General features: G+C 57.7%; 2 protein-coding genes across 2 annotated transcripts; both read left to right on the forward strand.

Moving 5' to 3' along the window:
• Positions 1-1,865: 1,865 nt before the first annotated feature.
• Positions 1,866-15,109, forward strand: KCNK3 (potassium two pore domain channel subfamily K member 3). The gene is made up of 2 exons (XM_052693118.1): positions 1,866-2,232; positions 12,087-15,109. Exons 1-2 carry the CDS (start codon positions 1,950-1,952, stop codon positions 12,971-12,973), a joined length of 1,170 nt encoding a protein of 389 aa, XP_052549078.1. The 5' UTR covers positions 1,866-1,949; the 3' UTR covers positions 12,974-15,109.
• A 3,283-nt stretch (positions 15,110-18,392) lies between these two features.
• SLC35F6 (solute carrier family 35 member F6) lies at positions 18,393-22,371 on the forward strand. The gene is made up of 6 exons (XM_052693253.1): positions 18,393-18,524; positions 20,570-20,642; positions 20,712-20,883; positions 21,015-21,227; positions 21,356-21,466; positions 21,690-22,371. The coding sequence occupies exons 1-6, from the start codon at positions 18,448-18,450 to the stop codon at positions 22,157-22,159; spliced, it is 1,116 nt and encodes a 371-aa protein (XP_052549213.1). The 5' UTR covers positions 18,393-18,447; the 3' UTR covers positions 22,160-22,371.
• Positions 22,372-22,800: the final 429 nt, after the last annotated feature.

A 22,800-nucleotide genomic window follows, 5' to 3' on the forward strand; every position in this document is an offset into this window, starting at 1 on the left:
GAGCACTGCAGCACAGCAAATGAGATGCCCCTCTCCCTATACAGTGAGAGCCAGGAGGAAAAAAGGGACGGGGCCATTACACGAGCCTTCATCACTTTGATGCCAGAAGTGAAGATGTGCTCACACCCTGCTTGTCTCTGGTTGGCCTGCCTCTGCTTCCCTTCCTTGGTCCCTTCATCCTCTTCTTCTTGTGGCTCCCATCCTGGGTGTGGGACCAATGATGAACCCTTACCTGTAGGGTTTGGGAAATGGGGCTCATCCCCTCTCAGCTCCTTGCTGCTGCTTTCCTGCATGCAAAGCAAGAGATCCTGGAGCTGCAGCTTCCAGCAGCTGGGAGCAATAAGCCAGGCTGTTCCTGGGGCTCAGCAGGGAGCAGCAGAGAAGCACAGAGCTTCTGGGTGCTCCCCAAGAGGAGGGGCTGCCTCTGCCTTTTCCTGCCCGGGACTGCGTTGGTGGGTGATGCAGCAGCTGAAGGCAACAGCTTGTGTTGTGCTCTGTTTGCTCACACCTCACAGCTCCCCGTTGGCAAAGAGCAAATCTCATGCTGAGGAAGCAGCACCACAACAGCATCTGAGCACCCCCGAAGTCATTTTGACTTTTCTCAATGGGATATCACTCTGCCTTTTGCACGACCCGTCACTTAAGCACCAGTGCACAGTGCATGTCCTAGCACTGTCTATGTCAGCATGATGTCTTGGTGCACAGTGTTGCTGCATGGTGCTGAGCTTGTGTTGGTACACAGAGCAGGGTGTGGGCTGCTATGTGGCACAATCAGACAGTGGTGCTGCAGGTGTGCAGTGTGCTGGTGCACAGTGCCAGTCCTGGTGTATTGTGCATGGTTCTAGTCCTGAGTACTGACCTATGGTGCATGGTGCATGATATCATAGAATCACAGAATGGCCTGAGTTGAAAAGGAGCACAATGCTCATCCAGTTCCAACCCCCTGCTGTGTGCAGGTCACCAACCAGCAGCCCAGGCTGCCCAGAGCCACATCCAGCCTGGCCTTGAATGCCTGCAGGGATGAGGCATCCACAGCCTCCTTGGGCAACCTGTGCCAGTGCCTCACCACCCTCTGGGGGAAAATATCTTGCTGCCAGTCCTGGTGCATGGCACTCAGTGCTGGTGCCAGTCCCAGAGCATGGAAATAGTGAACACTGCATGGTGCCAGGTCCATTGCATGATGCACTGTGCATGATGCTCAGTAGCAGTGCCATTCATGCTACCATTTTGGTTGCATGGTTCCAGTCTCTATCCCAGTGAACGGTGCACAGTGCTCAGAACCAGTCCAGTTGCCAGTCCCATTGTCAGTCTGAATGCCATCTCAGTGCACGGTGCACAGTGCACAGCACTGGTCCTGGTCTTGGTGTCAGTCTTGGTGCGCGGTGCGTGGCGCACAGTGCACAATGAGTCCCACTGTCAGTCTGGATGCCAGGCCCAGTGCACGACACACAGTGCACAGTGCCAACCCCAGGGCTGGTCCCACTCGTGGTACCCGTGCAAGATCCCACTCTCGATCCCGGTGTTCCGTGTATTTTGCACAGCGCAGTGCCAGTTCCAGGCTCACAGTGCGTGCTGCATAATGCACACCGCGTGTCCCAGAGGCAGTCTGGATGCCGGTCCCAATGCACCGTGCAAAACGCATAGTGCCAGTCCCGGTCCAAAGCGCGTGGCGCGGTGCGCACGATGCACACCGCAAGGCACGGATCCCGTTCCCAGTCCTGGTGCGGGTCCCGGTCCGGGTCCCGGTGCCGGTGCCGGCTCGGGGCGGTGGTGCTGAAGGACAGCTCCGCCCCCGCCCGCCCCCGCCGCCGCCGCCGCCGCCCTCCGCTCTCCTCTACCGCCGCCGCCGCCGCCGCCGCCGCCGCCCGGAGCCGGGCCCTCCGCGGAGCCCCGGCCGCCGCCATGCCCCAGACGGCCCCTCCGCCGCCTCCTTCCTCCGCCGCCGCACCATGAAGCGGCAGAACGTGCGGACGTTGGCGCTCATCATGTGCACCTTCACCTACCTGCTGGTGGGAGCCGCCGTCTTCGACGCGCTCGAATCCGAAGAGGAAACGGCGGAGCGGCGGCGGCTGGAGGCGAAGAGCCAGGAGCTGAAGAACAAATACAACCTGAGCGCCGAGAGCTACCGCGAGCTAGAGTGGGTCGTCCTCAAGCTGAAGCCGCACAAGGCCGGCGTCCAGTGGAAATTCGCCGGCTCTTTCTACTTCGCCATCACCGTCATCACGACCATAGGTACCGGGCAAACCCTAGACCTCAGCCCCAACACCCCGCCGAAAAAGCTCCGGGGATCCCCGTGTGAATAGTCCTTGCTTTGCCCATCCCTGCGGTGTCGGGGCGAACGATTCTGCCCAGCTGTTGCCGACGTTGGGACCCCTCCACCCATCCCCACGGTGTCAGGGCAAACCTCTCCCCTTGACCCCTCGGGATCCCCTTCCCCATAACGCCCATCCCTGCAGCGTCAAGGCTCACCCACCCAAAACTCCACCATCGGGAACCCCTCCTCTCCCGGCCCCCTCCGCCCATCCCTGTGGCATCGGGGCGGCCCCCTCCACTCTCTCCACCGGCTCGTCCCAAATGTGTCCATCCTGGTAGAGTCAGGGCTGTGCCTCCCTGGGATCCAACCTCTGCCCATCCCCGTGGTCTCTGGTCTCCCAGCCTCAGGGATTCTTCACCCCCTCTCCCACCCTACAGCACCACGGTGTCTGGGGAAGGGGGGGGGGCGAGGGGGGCTGAGCTTTTCCTTTGGGCAGGACCCCCTTTCTTCAGGAGTCGGTGTGGGTAGGGAGGGGACATGAGGGTCCCATTGTAGGACAGATTTGGGGGGACTGTGTGAGGGGACTCATCCCTACACACCGTGTCCCATCTCCAGCCCTGCAGCTGAGAGCTAGGGGACACAGGGTGCTTCCCCTCCAGGGGCAGTATTCTCTCAGCTCACTCCTTCCCTGAAGGAGAAGTAGGATAAGGGGGAAGGTTTTCTGGGGAGAGGATTCCTTTGCAGATCCTTCCCATTCAAAAGCACAGTGGGACCCTCAGTCGGGGTGTCCTGACCCCGCTGGGAGGGAGGGGGGAGTGTTGGGTAGTGCACAGTGCCCCAGTGCTCAAGGCAATGTCCCTGCCCTATCCTGATCCAATCTGAGCCATCTCATGCTACCAGAAACCAAAAGTCCCCAGGGAAAGCCAGCTCTGTCCCCAGGGTGAGGAGAGGGGATGCAGGAGTCAGAGAGATATCGGAGTCACCCCAGGTTGCCACTGTATTCATTCTGTGTTGTGGTGCACTCACCTGGTTACGCTTTCACCCCAAATATCTTCGGGGCACTTTCAACCAATGTTCCCTGTCCAGGATCCCCACAGTGTCCCCACCACCACTGTGCCCTGCATAGGGACACCCACAGCTTGGTGGCTGCATCCTCCCTCCACAGCAAGGAGCAAACACCACTGAGTTTGGCTCTGTGCAAGGATGCATGACCCCAAATCTTCTGATCTGTTGTCCTCTGATCCCCAAAATGCCTCATATTCCCCAGTCCCTCGCTGGCCGCCTGTGACTTGTGGGTCACAGGCAGGTCCTTGTGGGGGGAACCAGAGCTGTATGGCTGAGATGTGGGTTTTGGAGCTGGGGCTGAGCTCTATCAGCTGGCAGAGCAGCTGGGACAGGCTTGGGAAGCAGAGACAAGCAGCTTATCTTTGACGTGAGAGAGGGGGGGGGCAGAAGGAGGGGGTGCCGGGGAGCAGGAGGAACATCCCCAGCCTCAACACACACAAAGGATGCTGCAGTGCCGTGGATGTGAGACAAAGCCAACCCAGAGTGCACAGTCCCATTTTGCTCCTCTTCTGTGCCCCCCAAGGCCGTCAGGTCCTCTGCAGTCTCCTCCGGGTGCCCACAGATGGAGCAGGGAGATGTAGGTGTCACACCCCAGATGGGAGGGGGTGCTCCTGGTGACACCCAACCCCAAAGCCACCCATTTGAAGCGCAAAGGAAATGCAGAGAGGATTTCCCTGGAGTGTGTGTAATTCAGCCCCGCTCTGCAATGTCCACGGCCATGTGCTGGGGAAGCTGCACGGACACGGATGTGTAACTCAATCCTGTTGTTATCAATCTGTCAGTGTCTATTTCTATGAAATGGGATTTTCCAGCAAGGAAAAAAAAAAAAAGAAAAAAGAAAAGCAAAGAAAGCCTTCTTTCAGGAACTCAAAGGTCTCTCTGCTTGCACTAAGAAGTGCCATGCATGATCTGCTCGGAGCAGGTGACAAGGGGACATCTCTGCTCACTGCCCACTGGCTTTGCTCTACCAGGGACACAGTGCCCGTTTCCCAGGGCTGTGGCTGTCCCCTGTCACATCCCATTGCCATCTCCCTTAGGATGATGGCCTTGGGGACAGACTGCAGGGGCCACTCGGGGGGCACTGTGCAGGTCTCCGGGTTGGCACAGGGTGACTTTGCTGGGAGCATCGCAGCTGGCTTGGGGCGTTGTGTGGGATGGATCCTGCAGCATTGGGGACAGATCCTGCAGATCTTTTGGTGTGACCTTACACATGGGCTCTGGGTCCATTTGGAGTAGGGGTGCCCTGAGCTGGATACCATGGCAGATCCGTGTGGTGACAGTAGGGTCAGTGGGGCAGGATGTGTCAATCAGGGTGGTGACACACATAGGGACAGCACCGGTGGCAGCTGGATACATGCAGGGGGATGAGGCTTATGGCTGCAGACTGGGATCTGTTATATTTAGATGTGCCCCCTCCTCTTCCACAAGGCCAGGGGCAAGGGGAGCTGCAGGACATGTCCCTGACACCTCCATCCCTGTCCCTGCAGCAAGGATGGGTCAGCTGTGCCACATGGCACAGTGGTGGGATGAGGATCTGCAGGCTGTCCCCCTCCATGCACCTCAGCTCATGAAACCCAAACCCTGCGTTGGGTGCTCCCAGATGTGCCATGGGGCTGTGAGGCTGGGGACAGTGCTATCCCTGCAGGGATGGAGCCATCCCGTGTCCCTCACGTGTGCTCAGCCATTTGGTCTGCGGCAAGTGGCGAATGCCAACCTCACTGCCACCATCTGCCACCTCCCTCCTGGGACAGAGTTGTGGCAGCAGCAGATGACACCATGGGGTGTTTGTGAAGCACCATGACTCTCCTCTGTGGCTGTCAACACATCCCCTCCATCCCTCCTGGGTGCCCCCCAAGCCCCACGCCCCGTGCATCCTCCTTCCCCCCCCCCAAAGGCCCCCGCTGCCCTGCAGCACCTCCTCCTGCTGCGCTGGCAGGTCCAGCCCTGACTCAGAGCCAGGATGAACAACGCGCTCCCCGCCGGCTGCCCTGCTGCTATTTTCATCTCTGATTCAGTCCCGCTCCTGAGGCTCTAAGGAAGGGACATGGCAGGGAGGGGGCAGCTGGAGGGGACGGCCACGAGCAAGAGGAGGAAAGGGGCTGTAATCTGGTGGCTTTAAGGGACACAGTGTGCTCACAGTGATACAAACATGTCCAGGATGAGGGCAGATTTCATGGAAAGGGATGGGGATGGGGGAAGGTTTTGTGGAAAGGGATGGGGATGGGGGAAAGCTGGGGATGGATCACATCTCCCTCTGAGCCCTCAGGACATTTCTGTTCTGCACTCTCTGTGCCCGCTGACAACGATCACAGTGGAAATGAGTGTTGGCAGCTCCGGGATCTCCTTTAGTAGGCTTCAGAGTGAACGCACTGGAGGGAATGACTGTATCACAATGTTTCAGGGCTGGGATTCAATTCTTCTCACCCCAGATACCTGCAAGAGGGGGTACCCGATGCACAACTCTATGCCAATTGCAGGCAAAGGGCCAACCCTTGCTCCCGCTGCCCTGGTTCTCTGTGGTTGCTGTTTGTTGTGTTTACTCTGAAGCCTAATGATGGCACAGTCATTATGCACACTCCAAGCCCGGCCCAGAGACCCTCTGAGCTCTGTTTGCTGCTGCCCCCACCTTCCATCCTGCCCAGGCTATAAATGTTCTGCTCGTCTCTGTCCCAGAGAGATAAGAGCAATTAATGCCCGCTCCTTCCCAGCTGATGCCTCATTAAACCCTCCGGCAAACGACTGACTCAGACAAGCACAAACAACCCGTGCTGGGGCAGCAAGGCTGCGGGGTGGGGGCCAGTGCCCCACACCCACCCCCATTTCTGTCTGTCCTGTTGGCTTTCCTATCACCAAACCCTGGCACTCAGCTGGGACTGGGTCCAGTGCTGTGAAGCCAGACCCATGGAGGAGCTGCAGGAGAGCCCGCTCTGACCCAGCACGTGATTTACAACCTGGCTGTGATATTTATCACCCAGCTCTCAGGCTGAAGTGACTGCAGTACGCAGGATTTATAGCAGGCATCGCTACCTTGAATAAATCCCAGCCGGACAGGCAGGGGGGTTAATGGAACAAGTGAGACACACGGCTGTGTTGGGGCTGGAGCTCACTAGTCTGCCTTTGGGGAGAGCTGCCGTGGGGCAGAGAGGCTGTGCTGGTGCTGCAAGCAGTGCCAAGTGCAGGGGCACCTTGCTGGGTGTTGGTGCACAGCATTGCACTGGTGCTGGGTGCTGGTGTTCAGCATAGGCTGCTGGTGCGTGGCATTGCTTATGGTGCATGGGGTAAGGGTGCTAGGGGCTGGTGCATGGTATTGCACACAGTTCTGGATGATGATCATGATGCCAGGGCACAGTACTGGGTGTTAGAGTGTGACACTGCACATGCTGCTGGGCACAGGGCTGAATGCTGGTGCATGGCATTGCACATGGTGCTGGGTACCGGGGCACAGTACTGGGGGCTAGTGCAAGGTGCTGAGGGCTGGTGCATGGCATTGCACATAGTGCATGGCGTTGCTTATGGTGCTGGGCACTGCAGCACAGGGCTGAGTGTTGGTGCACGGCATTGCACATGGTGCTGGTGTTGAGCACAAGGTGCTGGGTGCAGGGTGTCATGGCGCTGGGCACTGGTGCTCTGTACCAGGTGTTGGTGCATGATACTGGCTGTTGATTCATGGCACAGGATGCAGGGTGAACAGCACTGCACATGATGCTGGTGGCTGCAATTGGATGCATGGTGCATGGTGCTGGGCCATAGTGCGTGGTATTTGAGAGGATAAGGACACACAGTGCAGCTCTCCACAGGTGTGTCAGCCAAGAGGAGATGGCAGGTGGCTCTCCAGGCTGCAATCCCCTTTATTTCCACCCCCACAGAGTCTCCTTTGCCACTGTGGAAACGGGATGTGGTGTGCATGGGAATGAGCTCAGAACTCCCCCTCCCCCCCAGCAGACTCTGTGCCCCACCAGCATCCGGACCCACTGCTGGGGGTCCCGACTGTGCCCCAGATAGGAGAAGGGGGGGAGGATCTGTAGGGCTGGGGAGAGAGGGAGCCAGGAAGGGGCCTGGCGGGGCCCCAAAGAGCAGCAAAATATTGCCAGTTTCGGGTCGGCGCAAACACAGCCCTTGGCTGGCGCGGGGATTTTCCATGACAGCATCAGCCCCCGCTGCCCCCGCTGTGGCGGGGCCCCACTGCTGCTGCTGGGGCTGTCCCAGGCAGGATAGTGGCTGTGCCCCCTCTCTTAAGCACTGCTGGGATAGATGGGGTGCAGAACTCCCTTACGGGGGCCTCTAAGTTTCTCTGGGGGCAACACCCCCCAGTGCAGCACAGGAGAGATTTGGGGAGAGGGGCGTAACAGTGCTGGGGGTAATGCTGCAGAACTTGCTGAAGAGGATGGGGGTACCCCAGTGTCTGGTGTGAGCACAGGGGAAGCCCAGGGCATGGGACAGTATGGGGTAACCCCACGTCTATTTCATCTGCCCCACTGGTATGAGAGCACATGAGCCCCCCACCAGGCTCAGCACCCTCTGCCCAGTAGGTCCTCCCCATGCCAAGGCAGCCCTCAGGGAACTGAGTGCTGAGTTTGCTCCACCAGGTGAGTGCATGGAGATCAAGGGGAAGATGGAGAGATGGGTGGTAAGAGAGGTGAGCGGAGATAGGCGAGGTCTGGGGTGGTTTGGTTTGGTGGGTGGAGAATGGGTGGTTGGATGGATGGATGGATGGATGGGTTGTTGGATGAGTAGATGGAAGGTTGAGTGGATGGGTGGAAAGATGGGTGGGTTGGTGAATGAGTGGATGGAAGGTTGAGTGGATAAATGGATGCATGGATGGATGGAGAAAAGATGAGCGGATGGGTGGATGGATGGATGGATGGATGGATGGATGGATGGATGGATGGATGGATGAGTAATAAATGGTTGCATGGGTGGGTGGATGGTGATATGTGGGGATATCTGCACCTTTCACCTGCCCTAATGAAGTCACAGTGAGGACTGCCCCTGCTTCAGGCTTAGCATCCAGCTGGGATGGGGCAGTGCGGGTACCAGAGCTTGCCCAGCTTTGCATTACCCAAATTCACCTCAGCTCTGAGGTGCTGCTGCCCAAATCTGGTCTCTGTCCTGAAGCTGCCACTTACCAGGCCCTGCCTGAGAGGTGCCCCCAGGTGGGACATGCCCTTTCCTACAGCCCTCATCCCTGTGCTCCATGAAACCCCACTCTGGAAAGGACAGAGCATGTAACCCCATGCAGGGCTTTGTGGGGTGCAGTGACATTGGTGCAAGAGTGGTGCAGGCAGCAGTGCAAGCAGCACTGTGCCCCTACACTGGGCTCTCCCATGCCCATGTTTGCTCAGAGCAGGCAGGTGCTGCTGCCATGTGCTGTCTTTCCCAGCCGTTCTCTGCCTGCTTGTTTGCTTGCTCTGCAAGCACATTTCCTGAGCAGATCCGAAAGACACCCCACACTCTGCCCAAGCTTTCGCAAAAATCAGAGGGTATCTGGAGCATGGCAGAGCTCACATGCCACTAAAGCAAACCAAGGACACCCTGCCCTGCTGCCCCCAGCCTAGCAGGAGTGCATCAGGTATCCCCAGCCCCAGCTGACCCTAGTGGCTGCTGCTGAACCTCCCTTAGCCCAAGGAGAAAACCAAGCTTGAAAGGAGCAGAGCTGTGTCCCCATGAGATCTGAATGTTGGAGATCCCTCACGTGGTCAGGGGTCTGGTGGGTTCCCCATCACTTCATTGCTCAGTAAGAACAATGGCACTTCCCAGGCAGCACCTGCTGCAGCCAGAACTGCTCTGGGAGAGGAAGCAGAAAACCATCCCCAGACCTACCTGACGGACACAGGGATAAGTGCATGCACTCAGGAACCCACCCCATGCCAACTGTGGGCCCCAGGAGAAACCCCATTGTGTCCTGCCTTCTCCATACCCCTCACATCTTGCCCCAGCTCAAGCTTCTCTTGTCACTTGGGACTCCCTATGCCGTGCTCTGGGAATGTTGCAGAATCCTTGTACCCTGCATCCTCCTCTCCTTAATCCCTACATCCCTACTCCTGCCCTGGCTCCCTGCAATCCTATGCCCTGCCCACCTGCACCTTCCTGGACATGACCTTCAGCCCCCTCCCATGCCCCCCAGCACCCAACACCACCTCCCCCTCCTTGCCCCACCAGCCCCTCACATCCCCAAGCCTCACATCACCCCATTTATTTTCCACCCTCCTCCCAAGCCCCAGTGCCAACTGCTTTCTAATCCCCTCCATCCATTGCTCCCAACAGCCCCCGGGATCTGCTCCAGGCTGGGGCCAAGCAAACCCTGCACCTGCTCCCTGCAGCCTCAGCCAGATCCACCCCTGCTCCTCGGCAGCCCTAAAAAGGCGAAGAGCGGTCGGCGTTCCTCTGGGACATGTCATGTTTTCTCCTAGGGGACACACGCTGTGCTCCCTGTCCACTTGCAGCACCCCAACCTGCTGGGACCTGGATCCTTCCAGGACCCGTTGAGGAAATTTGGGAGCTGCAGGAGGGATGAAGGAGAGGAGTAGAGATGCTCATTTTGCAAAGGGTGGGGAGAGCAAGGAGAAGGCTTTGGGGTCTCCAATGCGAAGCCCCAGTGCGGCTCAGTCAGCATCTCCTGTTCTTTTCTTTCCCATGATGGATGGGTGCAAGAGAGGCTTGGGGGGCTCAGTTCCTCAGGACCTCTCTCCCTGCCAGTTGCCTTTTCCTCAGCCATGCATGGGGGATTTAATATCTCACGACCTTCATCCTGGCCATAAACGTGATGGAGATCAGGCAGCATGTGCTGACACTGGGGGGGGGGGAGGGAGGAGGGAGCTGGCGGATTGATGGACACTTGGCCACACTGCCAGAGCTCATAAACTCCCTTCCCAATGGAGAAATGGGGCTAAATATAGCCCTGAGAGGCTGCACCTCGGGCAGGAGGTGCAGGAGGGAGAGTGCTCAGTGAGGCTGTCAGCACGGATGGAGGCTGGGATCCTAAAATCCCAACCTCAGCTGGATGGATGCTCAAAGAATAAGGGAGGTTTGGGCTGTTTGGAGGTAGGGGTGGAGATATCCGGGGGATCACCACACTGAGCCCTCCACAGTGCCCGTGCAGGCACAGCACTGATGCTTGGGGTTTGCCAAAGCCCTCCCCACAGCCCAGCTCTGGGGAAAGCTTGGCCTGAGATCTGACGAGCCGTGATTTCGCCTCACCCCAGCAAGGCTTAATCCTTGGCCTCGAGGAAGCTGCCAGCAAAGGGTGGCGGGGAGAGAGGCCACCTGCCTCGGTCCAGTGAGTGGGGATTAAGCAGAGCTGGGGCAGGGCGGGATTCCCACACTGGATCAAAGCATTGGAAAAGTGTTCAGGCTGATTCGGGTTAGAGGAAAGAGCAGTGGAAATCTCCCCACCTCACTTTGCTTTTCAGGGCTCTCTGGTGGGCAGCGCTGGGAGCTTGGAGGAGCGAAGCTTTTTTGCAGGGCGAATTTGCACCAAAGCCTTGGGCTTTTCCCAAAAGCATCCTCAGATTGAGCTCAAAGCATCCCCTGCCTTTGCCCCTTGATAACCGTGCCATGTCAAAATGTTTTCCACACATAGGTGAACACTGCTTAATCTGTTATGACAAATGTAGTTTTGGACATACTCAATAATTGAGGAGTGCAGTGCTGTAAATATAACACTAGGTGTGATGGGCAGGGGAAAGGGAAAGGGAAAGGGAAAGGGAAAGGGAAAGGGAAAGGGAAAGGGAAAGGGAAAGGGAAAGGGAAAGGGAAAGGGAAAGGGAAAGGGAAAGGGAAAGGGAAAGGGAAAGGGAAGGGGAAAATTAAGAAGGGGAAGAGGAGAAGACAGAAGGGAGAAGAGGAATGAAGGGGAGGAGAGGGGTGGAGGTGGGAGGGAAGGGAAGGGAAGGGAAGGGAAGGGAAGGGAAGGGAAGGGAAGGGAAGGGAAGGGAAGGGAAGGGAAGGGAAGGGAAGGGAAGGGAAGGGAAGGGAAGGGAAGGGAAGGGAAGGGAAGGGAAGGGAAGGGAAGGGAAGGGAAGGGAAGGGAAGGGAAGGGAAGGGAAGGGAAGGGAAGGGAAGGGAAGGGAAGGGAAGGGAAGGGAAGGGAAGGGAAGGGAAGGGAAGGGAAGGGAAGGGAAGGGAAGGGAAATAAAAAGACAGGGAAAAGCAAATGGTGGCTGCCTGGTGGCAAGGGCTCTTCCTGGCAGCACACAGCCCCCGGGCATGGCAGCTGGGCAGGCATCCCCACACTCCACATGCTCAGCTGCCTGGATCTGGGATCCATTACAAGCAAATAATCTGCCACCACAGGGAGAGAATAAGTCCCATTTGCATGTGTTTTGCGCAGGCAGGAGATTAATTGAAGTCCAGATGCTCCCTGCAGGGCTATATGCGTGGATGCAGGGTCCCCTAGCTTCTGGATGGAATTCAGTTGAATGCAGGGACACAGGAACATGGGAAAACAAAGAGGCAGAGATGCAGGGATGCAGGGATGCTGTAACAGAGGAGAACAATCCACTCTCTTGATTTCTTAAAAATCTCTTTTCTCCCCTTCTCCTTTGCTGCCCCACCTGGCCATTCTGAGACTGTCCTGGGAGGTGCATTTGAGGACAGCTCAACAGCCCCTTAGTGATATCATACATAGTGGCCAAATCCCCCAAACAAGGGGACCATGCAACCCCATCCAGGGCCCATCCCAGATGTCCCAGCTTCAGGACAGATGGCCAAGGAAGGGGCACCAGTTGCACGGTGACAGTGCCAACCTCTCTTTGTCTTCACTCCCCAGGGTACGGCCATGCGGCCCCGAGCACGGACGGTGGGAAGGTTTTCTGCATGGTGTACGCCTTGCTGGGCATCCCGCTCACCCTCGTCATGTTCCAGAGCCTGGGCGAGAGGATCAACACCTTCGTCAGGTACCTCCTGCACCGCATCAAGAAGTGCCTGGGCATGAGGCGGGCGGAGGTCTCCATGGCCAACATGGTCACCATCGGGTTCTTCTCCTGCATCAGCACCCTGTGCATCGGGGCGGCCGCGTTCTCCTACTACGAGCACTGGAGCTTCTTCCACGCCTATTATTACTGCTTCATCACGCTCACCACCATCGGCTTCGGGGACTACGTGGCCCTGCAGAAGGACGAGGCCCTGCAGAACAATCCTCAGTACGTGGCTTTCAGCTTCGTCTACATCCTGACGGGGCTGACGGTCATCGGGGCTTTCCTCAACCTGGTGGTGTTGCGTTTCATGACCATGAACGCCGAGGATGAGAAGCGGGACGCTGAGCACCGGGCGCTGCTCACCCGCAATGGGCAGGCGAGCAGCGTGCACACCACGGACACGGCTTCGTCCGCACCCACGGCCGTGGCAGCAGGGGGTGGCGGAGGTGGCCTCCGTAATGTCTACGCGGAGGTGCTGCACTTCCAGTCCATGTGCTCGTGCCTGTGGTACAAGAGCAGGGAGAAGCTGCAGTATTCCATCCCCATGATCATCCCCAGGGACCTGTCCACCTCGGACACCTGTGTGGAGCAGAGCCACTCCTCGCCAGGACGCTGTCCTGAGACCCCTTCCAACCGATGCTTCTGCAACGCCCGCCGGTCGGCCATCAGCTCCGTCTCCACTGGCCTCCACAGTCTCTCGGCTTTCCAGGGCCTCATGAAGCGCCGCAGCTCTGTGTAGACCTCGCTCCGTCACCCCCCATGTGTGCCCCAAGCTTCATGAAGCTCCGTGTAGACCTCACTCCATCATCCCCAACTGTGCCCCAGTTTTCACAAAGCTCCGTGTAGTCCTCTGCCCATCACCTCTCACCGTCCTCAGGCTCACAAAGCTTCACGCAGACCCCATTCCACCACCTCCAAAGGTCCCATGAATCTCCATGCAGACCTCACTCCACCGCTCCCATGCACTCCAGGCCTCATGAAGCTCCACGTATCGTAGAATCACAGAATCATTCAGGTTGGAAAAGACCTCCAAGATCACCAAGTTCAACTGCCACCCATCCCATCCATGCTCACTAACCGTATCTCTGAGCACCACATCTCCACATTTCTTGGGCACCTCCAGGGATGGTGATCCCACCATCTCCCCATACAGCCTGTGCCAGCACCTGACCACTTTTGGGGAGAAGAAATTATTCCTAATATCCAACCTGAAGTAGTGTAGACCCTACTCCATCACTCCTGTGCACCCCAGGCCTCACTGAGCCCCACGTAGACTTACTCCATCACCTCCCATGGACCTCAAGCCCCACAAAGCTCAGCGTAGCCCCGCTCCATCATCCCCCATGTGTGACCCAGACTTCATGAAGCTTCATGTAGGCCATGTTCCATCACCCCCATGCACCCCACACTTCACAAATCTCCATGTAGATCCCACTCTGTTACCCTCTGTGTACCATGGACACTTTGGCCAAGATCTCATCTTGGTCACAACATGAGGAACTTCCTCATGTCCCAGGATGTCTGGGATCTGATGCAGTGGGGCTGCAGCCTCCAAGTGGGCTGTAACCTCAGGATGTTAGGACAGATGCAGGATCCTGGGGAATCAGGATGGCTTCAGGAGCCCTTGGTCCTGTCCAAGTCTTCGCCAATTGTGACGGGAGAAAGAAGCAGGGGCCACCAGTTTATTTTATTTTAATTTAATTTTATTTCATTTCATTTTATTTTGCAAACCACTCCTCAAAATGTGAAACTTGAAGTCCTGGAGAGTGTGTTAACCTGATGGAAAGCTATTGGGGGGAACAAGCATGGGGACAGCTCAGATACACACACACACATTTCTGCCTGGGCTGCCGGGGAGCCCAAAGACCCCCACTCTCACCCTCTTGTCCAAGTGTGCAAGGCATGAGCGGGGTGTGTGTGGGCACCGTGGGCTCCATGAGGCAGGGAGGAGCCAGACTGCTGTGGTGTGCACACAACAAATAGGCTAAGAGGGGCTTAGATGGAGATTTTACAGCCCCTTGTTAGGGGGAGATACCAGGAGTCGTGTAGCTGAAAATGTCACCCGTGACCAAGAAGTTCAGTGTTCTATCCAGAAACGGTGGTGCCCAGGGTGCCCTCAGTATCCTGACCCCCCATCCCCTTTCACAGCTCTGAGGCTGGAGCTGTCACCTTATGCAAAGAATTTGGGAAGGAGACAGCCTAAGGTATGGGGAAGGCTTTCACCTTCTTCTTCACTCCATCTGAGCTGCACCTCCAAGCCTGTGCCCCACGGCACCCCATGGCACCCCATGGCACCCAGCACCATGAGCCCAGCTTGTGGGATGCCCCCATTCCCCCTGCCCTATGGTTCACAGTTTCCATTGCCCCTCGTCCTCCAGCAATGAAAGCACAGGTCACTGGGGACAGGGGGAAATCAGGACAGCAGGACCTCACTTTGACTCCCCTCAAAACCCCATCAGGGGCCACCAGGACTTGGGGGACAACCCAGCGTGCCTGTCCCCAGCGAGGCATTTCTTTTCTCAACTTTTAACAGAAGAAAAACTATGTATTTCTAATACTTGATGATGTGTACATACTGTTAGATACCAGAGAGGATATTTATTATAAATGATGCTATAATCGTATCTATAGAAATCTATAAATATCTATTGTAAGGGAGTCTTGTGGGAACCTTGCTGATGACTCCAGGGAACTTCTTTTTGCTCTCTGCATCCGTCTCATCCTTAGGACACCGACGGGGAACAGAATCCCCCCAATGAGGTTACTCAGTTTCTCATGCCAAAGTATATTTGTACTGCTGATTGACTTTCAATATAGAGAGAAATAAAGGTTGATTGGAATCTCGGCACCACTTGGGGCACCTCGCTCCGAGCCTCTGAGTGGGTTCTTGTGCTGATGGCTATGAGGACATCTCAAGGCCAGGGTCACCTGAGTCCCTATGGGCCATCAGCAGAGCCCAGGGCTTCTCTCCTGCCTTTAAGTGGATCAAACAGGCTTCATTCAAACCCAGCACCTAATCTAATCATGTTAAGCCTGCAAAGAGCAGATCTAGCTTGCAGCAGCTGATGGGGATGTGGCTTTTCCATCGGCACCTTTCACCCTACCCAGAACTGGTAAGGCTGTACCTGAATGCTGAGACCAGTGCTGGCCCCCTCCAGTGCCAGAAGGATGTGGGCACATGGGGAGAGCCCAGCACAGGGCCTGGAGCTCTGCTGGGAAGGGAGCTGAAAGAGCTGGGGCTGCTCAACCTGGAGCGGGGGAGGCTCAGGGGGATCCCATCCACGGCCATAAATCCCTGCCCCTGGTTACTCCCTCCTCACATCTGCCATCCTCCTCAGGACGAGTGATTTTTTTTTTCCACCTCTCAGATTATTTATATTTCCGTGTCATTCATAGCCCAAATATTTACAGTGCACTGGAGAGACTTAAAATTCCTGGCTGGTATTAAGCAGCATGGCCTTTTCCTCTGGGTATCCTGCAAAGAGGAGGAGAGAGGGATGGACGTGGCTAAGCTGTGCCATGTACACATGATGCTGGGGATGATGGCCACCAAAGGGGACACTGAGGTGACTCAGGGGGGCTTCAGGGGCTGGAGGAACCCTTGGGTTCAGGCAGAGAGCAGCAAAGGTGGCTGTCCCCAGGGGCTTCAGGTGAAACCCTTTCCATTCTGGTGTCTCCACAGTTGGCATCTCCATGGTTGGCATCTCTATGGTTGTAATCTCCTTGGTCGACATCTCCCTGATTGGCATCTCCATGGTCAGCATCTCCTTGTGGCTTTATCTCTCCATGGTTGATATCTCCACAGTTGGCATCTTCATGGCTGACGTTTCCATGATTGACTTCTCTCCTTGGTTGATATCCCTTGTGGTTGACATCCCCACAGTTGGTATCTCTCCATGGCTGGCATCTCTCCATGGCTGACATCCCTGTGGTTGACATCTCTCCATGGTTGGCATCGTCATGGTTGATGTCTCTACAGCTGGAATCTTCTTGGTTGGCAATTCCATAGCTGACATCTCCTTGGTTGCTAACTTCATGGTGGATATCCCCATGGCTGACAACTCTCCACAGTTGGCATCTTCGTGGTCGACATCTCCATGGTTGACGTCTCCTTGCTTGATATCTCCATAGCAGAAATCTCCATGGTTGACACCCCTGTGCCCTCTGCATACTGATATCACCTGGCTGGATGTCTCTCCCTTCCCAGCACTCTTTCTGCTCCCTGCCTGCCTGGAGTCCCAGAGTGGGATGCCCCCCATTCACCCCCTGTCCCTCATCCAGCATTGGGGCCACATGGATGAGAGCAGGATGGAGGCACATGGCAGTGTCTGTGCCACCTCCATTCCCATCCCCGCAATGCTGGAGGGCAAAGTGCGTGTTTGAAGTTGTGGAAAACAAAGCAGAGCAAACAAGGACGGATGGAAAATCTCCGGCTGGCGGTGCCATCCCCTGCCCATCCCCATCCTCCTGTCCGTCAGGCAGGAAATCAGATTAGGGTTTGAAATGAGCAGAGTGTGCTCTTAATGAAGGGACCAACATCACATCCTTATTAATTACAGCAGGGCCTTGCTTGGTGACAGACAGCCCCAGTATAGAATCATAGAATCATAGAATCACCAAGGTTGGAAAAGACCTAAAAGATCACCCAGTCCAACCGTTCACCTATTCCCAACAGCTCCTACTAAACCAGTATGAAAGTGCAGATCTGCATGACTACGCACGAGCGTGCACAGGCGTGCAAATAAGTCACAAATACAGGGATCAACCCCATGCCAGCAGCCTTCAGAGTGCCCCAGTGTGCTGGGCATCCTCACTGCCCCATTCCCCTGCCCCCAGGGATGTAGTCTTTCCCCAGGTGTTCTCTCTATGGATGCCAGCCCCATACCCCAGTGTGCACACGTGTGTACAATGTCTTGTGTGCACTGCACGTGTGTGCATGCATGTGCAATGCATGCCCCATCCTCTGCAGTGACGTTTTCCATGGGCAAAGGCAGAGGGGAGGGCTGGGGGCTGTTTGCCTTCATGTCTGCCATGAGCAACGATGAGAAATGGCTGTGAGTGAGGTGCCACAAAAAAAAAGGAGAACGCAGCAGGGCAGGTGGGTGGAGGCCCAGAGGTCTCACTCCGCCGTCCCTCCCCCTCTCTATTTCTGGAGGACCCCCCCTTGGGATGCTCCATCTCCACTGGATGCGATGCCCACGCGTGTTTCCTGCAGCTCCCAGCATAGGAAGGGTTAACACCACGTGGATTTCTCTTTCCTTTCCCCCTCTCTCCCCCCCCTCTTCCCCGCCCTCCGCTTCTTATCTCCCCCCATCCCATGGGGTCACGGCCCCCGGGGCTGACGTCGGATGGAAAAACAATTCGTCTCCGGCTGCCGGGGATGGGGGGGGGGGGGGGGGCGGGCGAGGGGCCTACGCGGGGCCGGGGGATACAGCGAGAGCTCGAGGGGTTGGTGGGGGTTGGGAGATGTTCCCCACCACGAGAGAGTGAGGGGTGGGGGGGGATGCGGCCCCGCTCGAGGTGGGGGCACGAGTGGGAGAGGCGGGGTGGCACCGATCCTGCAGCGCCATCTGGTGGCGCCTGCAGAGTGCGGGGACACGGGGACAGAGTGGGGGGATATGGGGAGGGGGGGATAAGGGGACGGGGGAGCACTACGGGGATACGGGGACATGGGGATATAGGACGGGAGCATAAGGGGACATGGGGACAAGGGAGCACCACGGCGGTACGGGGACATGGGGATATGGGGACTGGGGGACCCGGGGACTGGGGGACATTGGGACATGGAGACAAGGGGACACGGGGACAGAAGTAAAGGGGTCCACTTTGGGGTACGTGGGCAGGGGGCAATGGGGACATGGAGACAGCGGGACACCACGGAGGTACGGGGACAGAGGGGCGTGGGGACACGAGCATGGAGGCAGACGTTTCCTCCTCCCATGGGGGCGCCGCTGGGAGCGCACGACCCGCCTGCGGGCAGCGAGGGGCGTGGCCAAGTGCGGAGTGGGCGTGGCCACGCACAGAGGAGAGGGGAAGGGGAGTGGTTAGAGGGAGGGGGCGCGATCGAGGCCGCGTGAGAGCGTGGCCAATGGGAGAGAGAGGAGGTGGCTGGAGGGCGGGGCTAAGCGCCGGGGGGCGTGGCTAAAGTGAATGGAGGCGGGGCTTCGGCCGCCCCGGTGCAGGGCGGGAGGTGGCGGCGGCGGCGGCGGGAGCATGGCGTGGTCTCGGTACCAGCTGGGCCTGGCTGCCCTCATGCTGCTCACCGGCTCCATCAACACGCTGGCGGCCAAGTGAGTCCTCCCTGCCGCCCGGGCATTGAGGGGCTACCCCAGACCCAGTCCCGAGACCCCAGGCCCAAGGCCAGGCCCACGTCCCATATCCCAGGCCCAGATCCCAGACCCCATACCAGACTTCAGCCCCAGGCCCAGTCCCAGACCCCAGACTCAGACCCAGGCCCCAGTGTCCATCTAGGCCCGGGCTTCCTGCCTTCACCCCCGGCTGTTAGAGTATTTCCTCCAGCCCTCCCCAGTCCCTCGCTTTGTACCCCCAGCTGGGCAGAGCGCTGTGCGAGAGTCGCGGAGGGGAGGGGAGGGTGAAGCCTGGGCTGGGAGCTCTGCTGCTGCTGCTGAGGGAGGAAAGGGGAAATGTGGGGCTTGGGGATTGCTTGGCCCCTTTGCAGATGCTTGCATCCTGCAACCCGGCTTCTCTGCACCTGCTCTGTGCTGCAGCTCATCCTGAGCTGTATTGGGCTCTGGAGCACCTCCCATAAAAAGACAGGCTGAGGGAGCTGGGCTTGTTCAGTCTGGAAAAAAGAAGGCTGTGGGGTGACCTCATTGCAGCCTTCCAGTACCTAAAGGGTACAAACAGAAGGGGAGTCAACTCTTTGGAAGGGTAAATAACAGCAGGACAAGGGGAAATGGTTTGAAGTTGAAGGAAGGAAGATTTAAATTGGATGTCAGGGGAAGTTCTTTACAGAGAGAGTGGTGAGGTGCTGGAACAGCTGTGCAGAGAGGCTGTGATGCCCCGTCCATCCCTGGAGGTGTTCAAGACCAGGTTGGATGGGGCCCTGGGCAGCCTGGGCTGGTACAAAATGTGGAGGTTGGTGGCCCTGCGTGTGGCAGGGGGTTGGAGCTTCATGATCCTTGAGGTCCCTTCCAACCCTGACTGTTCTGTGATTCTGTGATTGAGTCCCCCCTAGGGAGCTCCAGCTGTGTGCAGGATGAAGTGGGTGCTGCTGAGAGCTGCCCAAGCAGGATGGACCCGCCTGTCCAGCTCAGCACAGCTCTGCAGGGATGACATTAAGTCTCTGCTTGGCCTTAGTCACAGCAAACCGTGTTCATAGGAGGGGAGACTGAGGCATGGTGTTAACACAGAGGGAGAAGATAGCAGTGAGCTGCCTGTCCAAGGCTCTTGCGAAACACACACGGAGGGGCTGCAGCGGTCAGAGGGGGATGAGTCATACTGAAATCTTGCTGGCCTGGCTGCAAAGCCCCTGGGGCCTTCCTGCTGCCTGTTCCCCTGAGCTCAGCAGCTCTGCGGCACACAGCAGAGCTGGGCACACGTCACCTGCTCATGGGGGCTGTGCTGGGGTGTTATGGGGACTCTGTTCTTGTGTGGTGTCACCAAGAGATTGGGGTACAGCCCTGCATAGGCTCTCTGAGATGTACCATGGGGACAGTGCCATTCTGTCCAGCATGGACGATATTTTGGCTTGGAAGATCTAAAAGAGGGGTGTTGTACTCTGTACCCCCAAACACTGTGGCTGAGTGGGAGCTGCTGCCTTCACAGCCTGCAATCCAGCCTCCTTTTGGGGCCATCTGGCCCATCGCCCCCAAAGTTGGTGACCTATGAGTAAAGGGAGGTTATCAGGATCACCCCCCACAGTCTGCTGTGCTCAGTGCATGGCTGGATCCTTCCTCTCCCAGAAATGGGAGCAGGGACAGTGGATTGCAGCGGTGCGTGACACAGCGATGGTGCATGACACAGCGGTGTCCATTTCCTCACCTGTCACTCAGGGCTGGGAGCAGGGCCAGCAGTGCAGTTTCTTCCCAGCATCTGGGAAACACAGGCGGTGCTGTACCCTGACCCCAGAGCTGTGACTCACACGCTGCTTTCCTCCAGATCAGGGGCTGCTTGTGGTTTTGTCACCAAGCATCACTGGGAACAGCAAGCTAGAGCCAGGAATGCCTTTGGTCACTCCCTGCTCTCTAGGTTGTCCCAGTGGCATCTGGCAAGTCCGACTCTACACTCACAACTCCAGAGGGCACAGCCAGTGCTGGATGTGCATTGGGTTACGCTCCATCTCCTGCCCTAACCCTGCTCCTTTCCTTCACAGGTGGGCTGACAACTTCAGCGCTGCTGGCTGCGGTGGGACGGAAGAGCACAGCTTCCAGCACCCCTTCCTGCAGGTGAGACCCCAGCCTGGTGCTGTAGGGCATCCCACTGGGTCCGACCACCCTGACCCACCTCTCCCACAGGCCGTGGGCATGTTCCTGGGTGAGTTCTCCTGCCTAGCTGTGTTCTACCTGCTGCTATGGAGGGACCGGCGGAGGCCGGAGCCCAGCATGGCGCCATCACAGCCCTTCAGCCCGCTGCTTTTCCTGCCCCCTGCACTCTGCGACATGACTGGGACCAGCATCATGTATGTGGGTGAGTGCTGGGGAGAGGCTTTGCCTCTCTGAGACCTCAGAGCCTCCTGCAGTGGTGTTTGGGATGGGTGCAGACCCCTGAGCAGAGGAGTGGTGGCACACACAGCTCAAGGGTGCTTTCTCCCCACGCAGCCCTGAACATGACCAGCGCCTCCAGCTTCCAGATGCTGCGAGGATCCGTCATCATCTTCACTGGGCTCCTCTCTGTGGCCTTCTTGGGCCGCAAGCTGGAGCTGAGCCAGTGGCTGGGCATCCTGGTCACCATCGTAGGGCTGGTGGTGGTGGGACTGGCTGACCTGCACAGCAGCCACGACCAGAAGCACAAGCTCAGCGAGGTGATAACCGGTATGTGGTGACCCTGCGGGGTGGCTGCAGGGAAATAACCCTGGCCACCTCCCTGTGCACAGCTCCAGATCAGCCACACTGCCTGCCCAGGGGTGCAGGGCTCGACCTTTCCCTCTTTTCCCCCTCAGGTGACCTGCTTATCATCATGGCACAGGTGATCGTTGCCATCCAGATGGTGCTGGAGGAGAAGTTTGTCTACAAACACGACGTGCACCCGCTGCGGGCTGTCGGCACTGAAGGTTTGCTGCTGCGTGGGGCCTGGCTGAGGGCATTTTTGGGAAGAGGCTTTGCTCAAAGGGCTGCAGTGCAGAGAGAGCTGCTTTGTGGGGGGGGCAGGGAGCACCGATGGGGTTTGGGGGCTGGATGTTACAGTGCAGGAATGGTTGGCACAGGGGGAAAGGGTAGCTTTGGGCTGTGCTTGAAGCCAGCTTCTGTCTCGTGTGTCCCTTCCTCTTTCCCTAGGTTTTTTCGGTTTCATCATCCTGGCCCTGCTGCTGGTCCCTATGTACTACATCCCAGCGGGCAGCTTCAGCGGGAACCCCCGGCAGGTGCTGGAGGATGCCCTCGATGCCTTCTGCCAGATCGGCCGGCAGCCCCTCATCGCCCTGGCCCTGTTGGGTAACATCAGCAGCATCGCCTTCTTCAATTTCGCCGGCATCAGCGTCACCAAAGAGATCAGTGCCACCACCCGCATGGTGCTGGACAGCCTCCGCACCGTCGTCATCTGGGCTGTCAGCCTGGCAGTGGGTTGGGAGCTTTTCCACGGCCTGCAGATCTTGGGTTTTGCCATCTTGCTGATGGGTGCTGCCCTCTACAACGGGCTGCACCGCCCTGTGTTCGCTCGCCTGGCCCAGAGCAGGGCTGATGGCAGCGAGGCCGAGCGGGAGGGATTGCTGCATGCAGAGAACACTGCCATCAACAGTGAACGCTGAGCACTGTGACCTGTGGGACTTGTGCTCCTTCCAGGAGGAGCCTTTCTGCTGCCTCACTGTGTGGAGGCGTGGGGAGGACACTGCTGGGCTGTGCATGCCTGCCTTTCCTTGGCACGGACAGGGCCAGCTTGGTAGGCAGAAGGCTCGCAATGGGGCTGGCCCCACTGATCCACGACCTGTGTTGCTGCCAAATAAAGTGCTCCTGCCCATGATTTGCTCTGTGGTATCCTGGCAGAGGGGAGGGTCCAGCAAGGTGCTGGATGATGGGGTTTGCCCTTAGGGTGGTGTGTTCCTTGTGTGCCCCCATCCCTGTGTTCCCCCCATCCCTGTGGGATGAGAGCACCGATGTGTGCAGCATCTGTGTGTCAGTCCCAAGCAGCCACGTTTTGCAGCTGAGCCAGCTGCCATGGGAAAGAGAAGGCAGTGAGCCATGGGGGGGCCCATGCATGGCCCCGCAGCAGCTCTGCTCCTGCTGTGCTGGCTCTGGGGAGGCCAGCTGCTCACCCCAGGAACAGGAAGGTGTCAGTGATGGCAGCCTTCAGCTTTCTCCCCTTTCGCAACACCCGACGACTCATCCCAGCATTGCACAGCTGTTTTTTTTCCGCAAGGTTTATTTGTGCTGGGGCACAGCCCAAGAAGGC

This window comes from Tympanuchus pallidicinctus, unplaced genomic scaffold (assembly GCF_026119805.1).
Source record: "Tympanuchus pallidicinctus isolate F22 unplaced genomic scaffold, pur_lepc_1.0 scaffold1, whole genome shotgun sequence".
Lineage (NCBI taxonomy): Eukaryota > Metazoa > Chordata > Aves > Galliformes > Phasianidae > Tympanuchus > Tympanuchus pallidicinctus.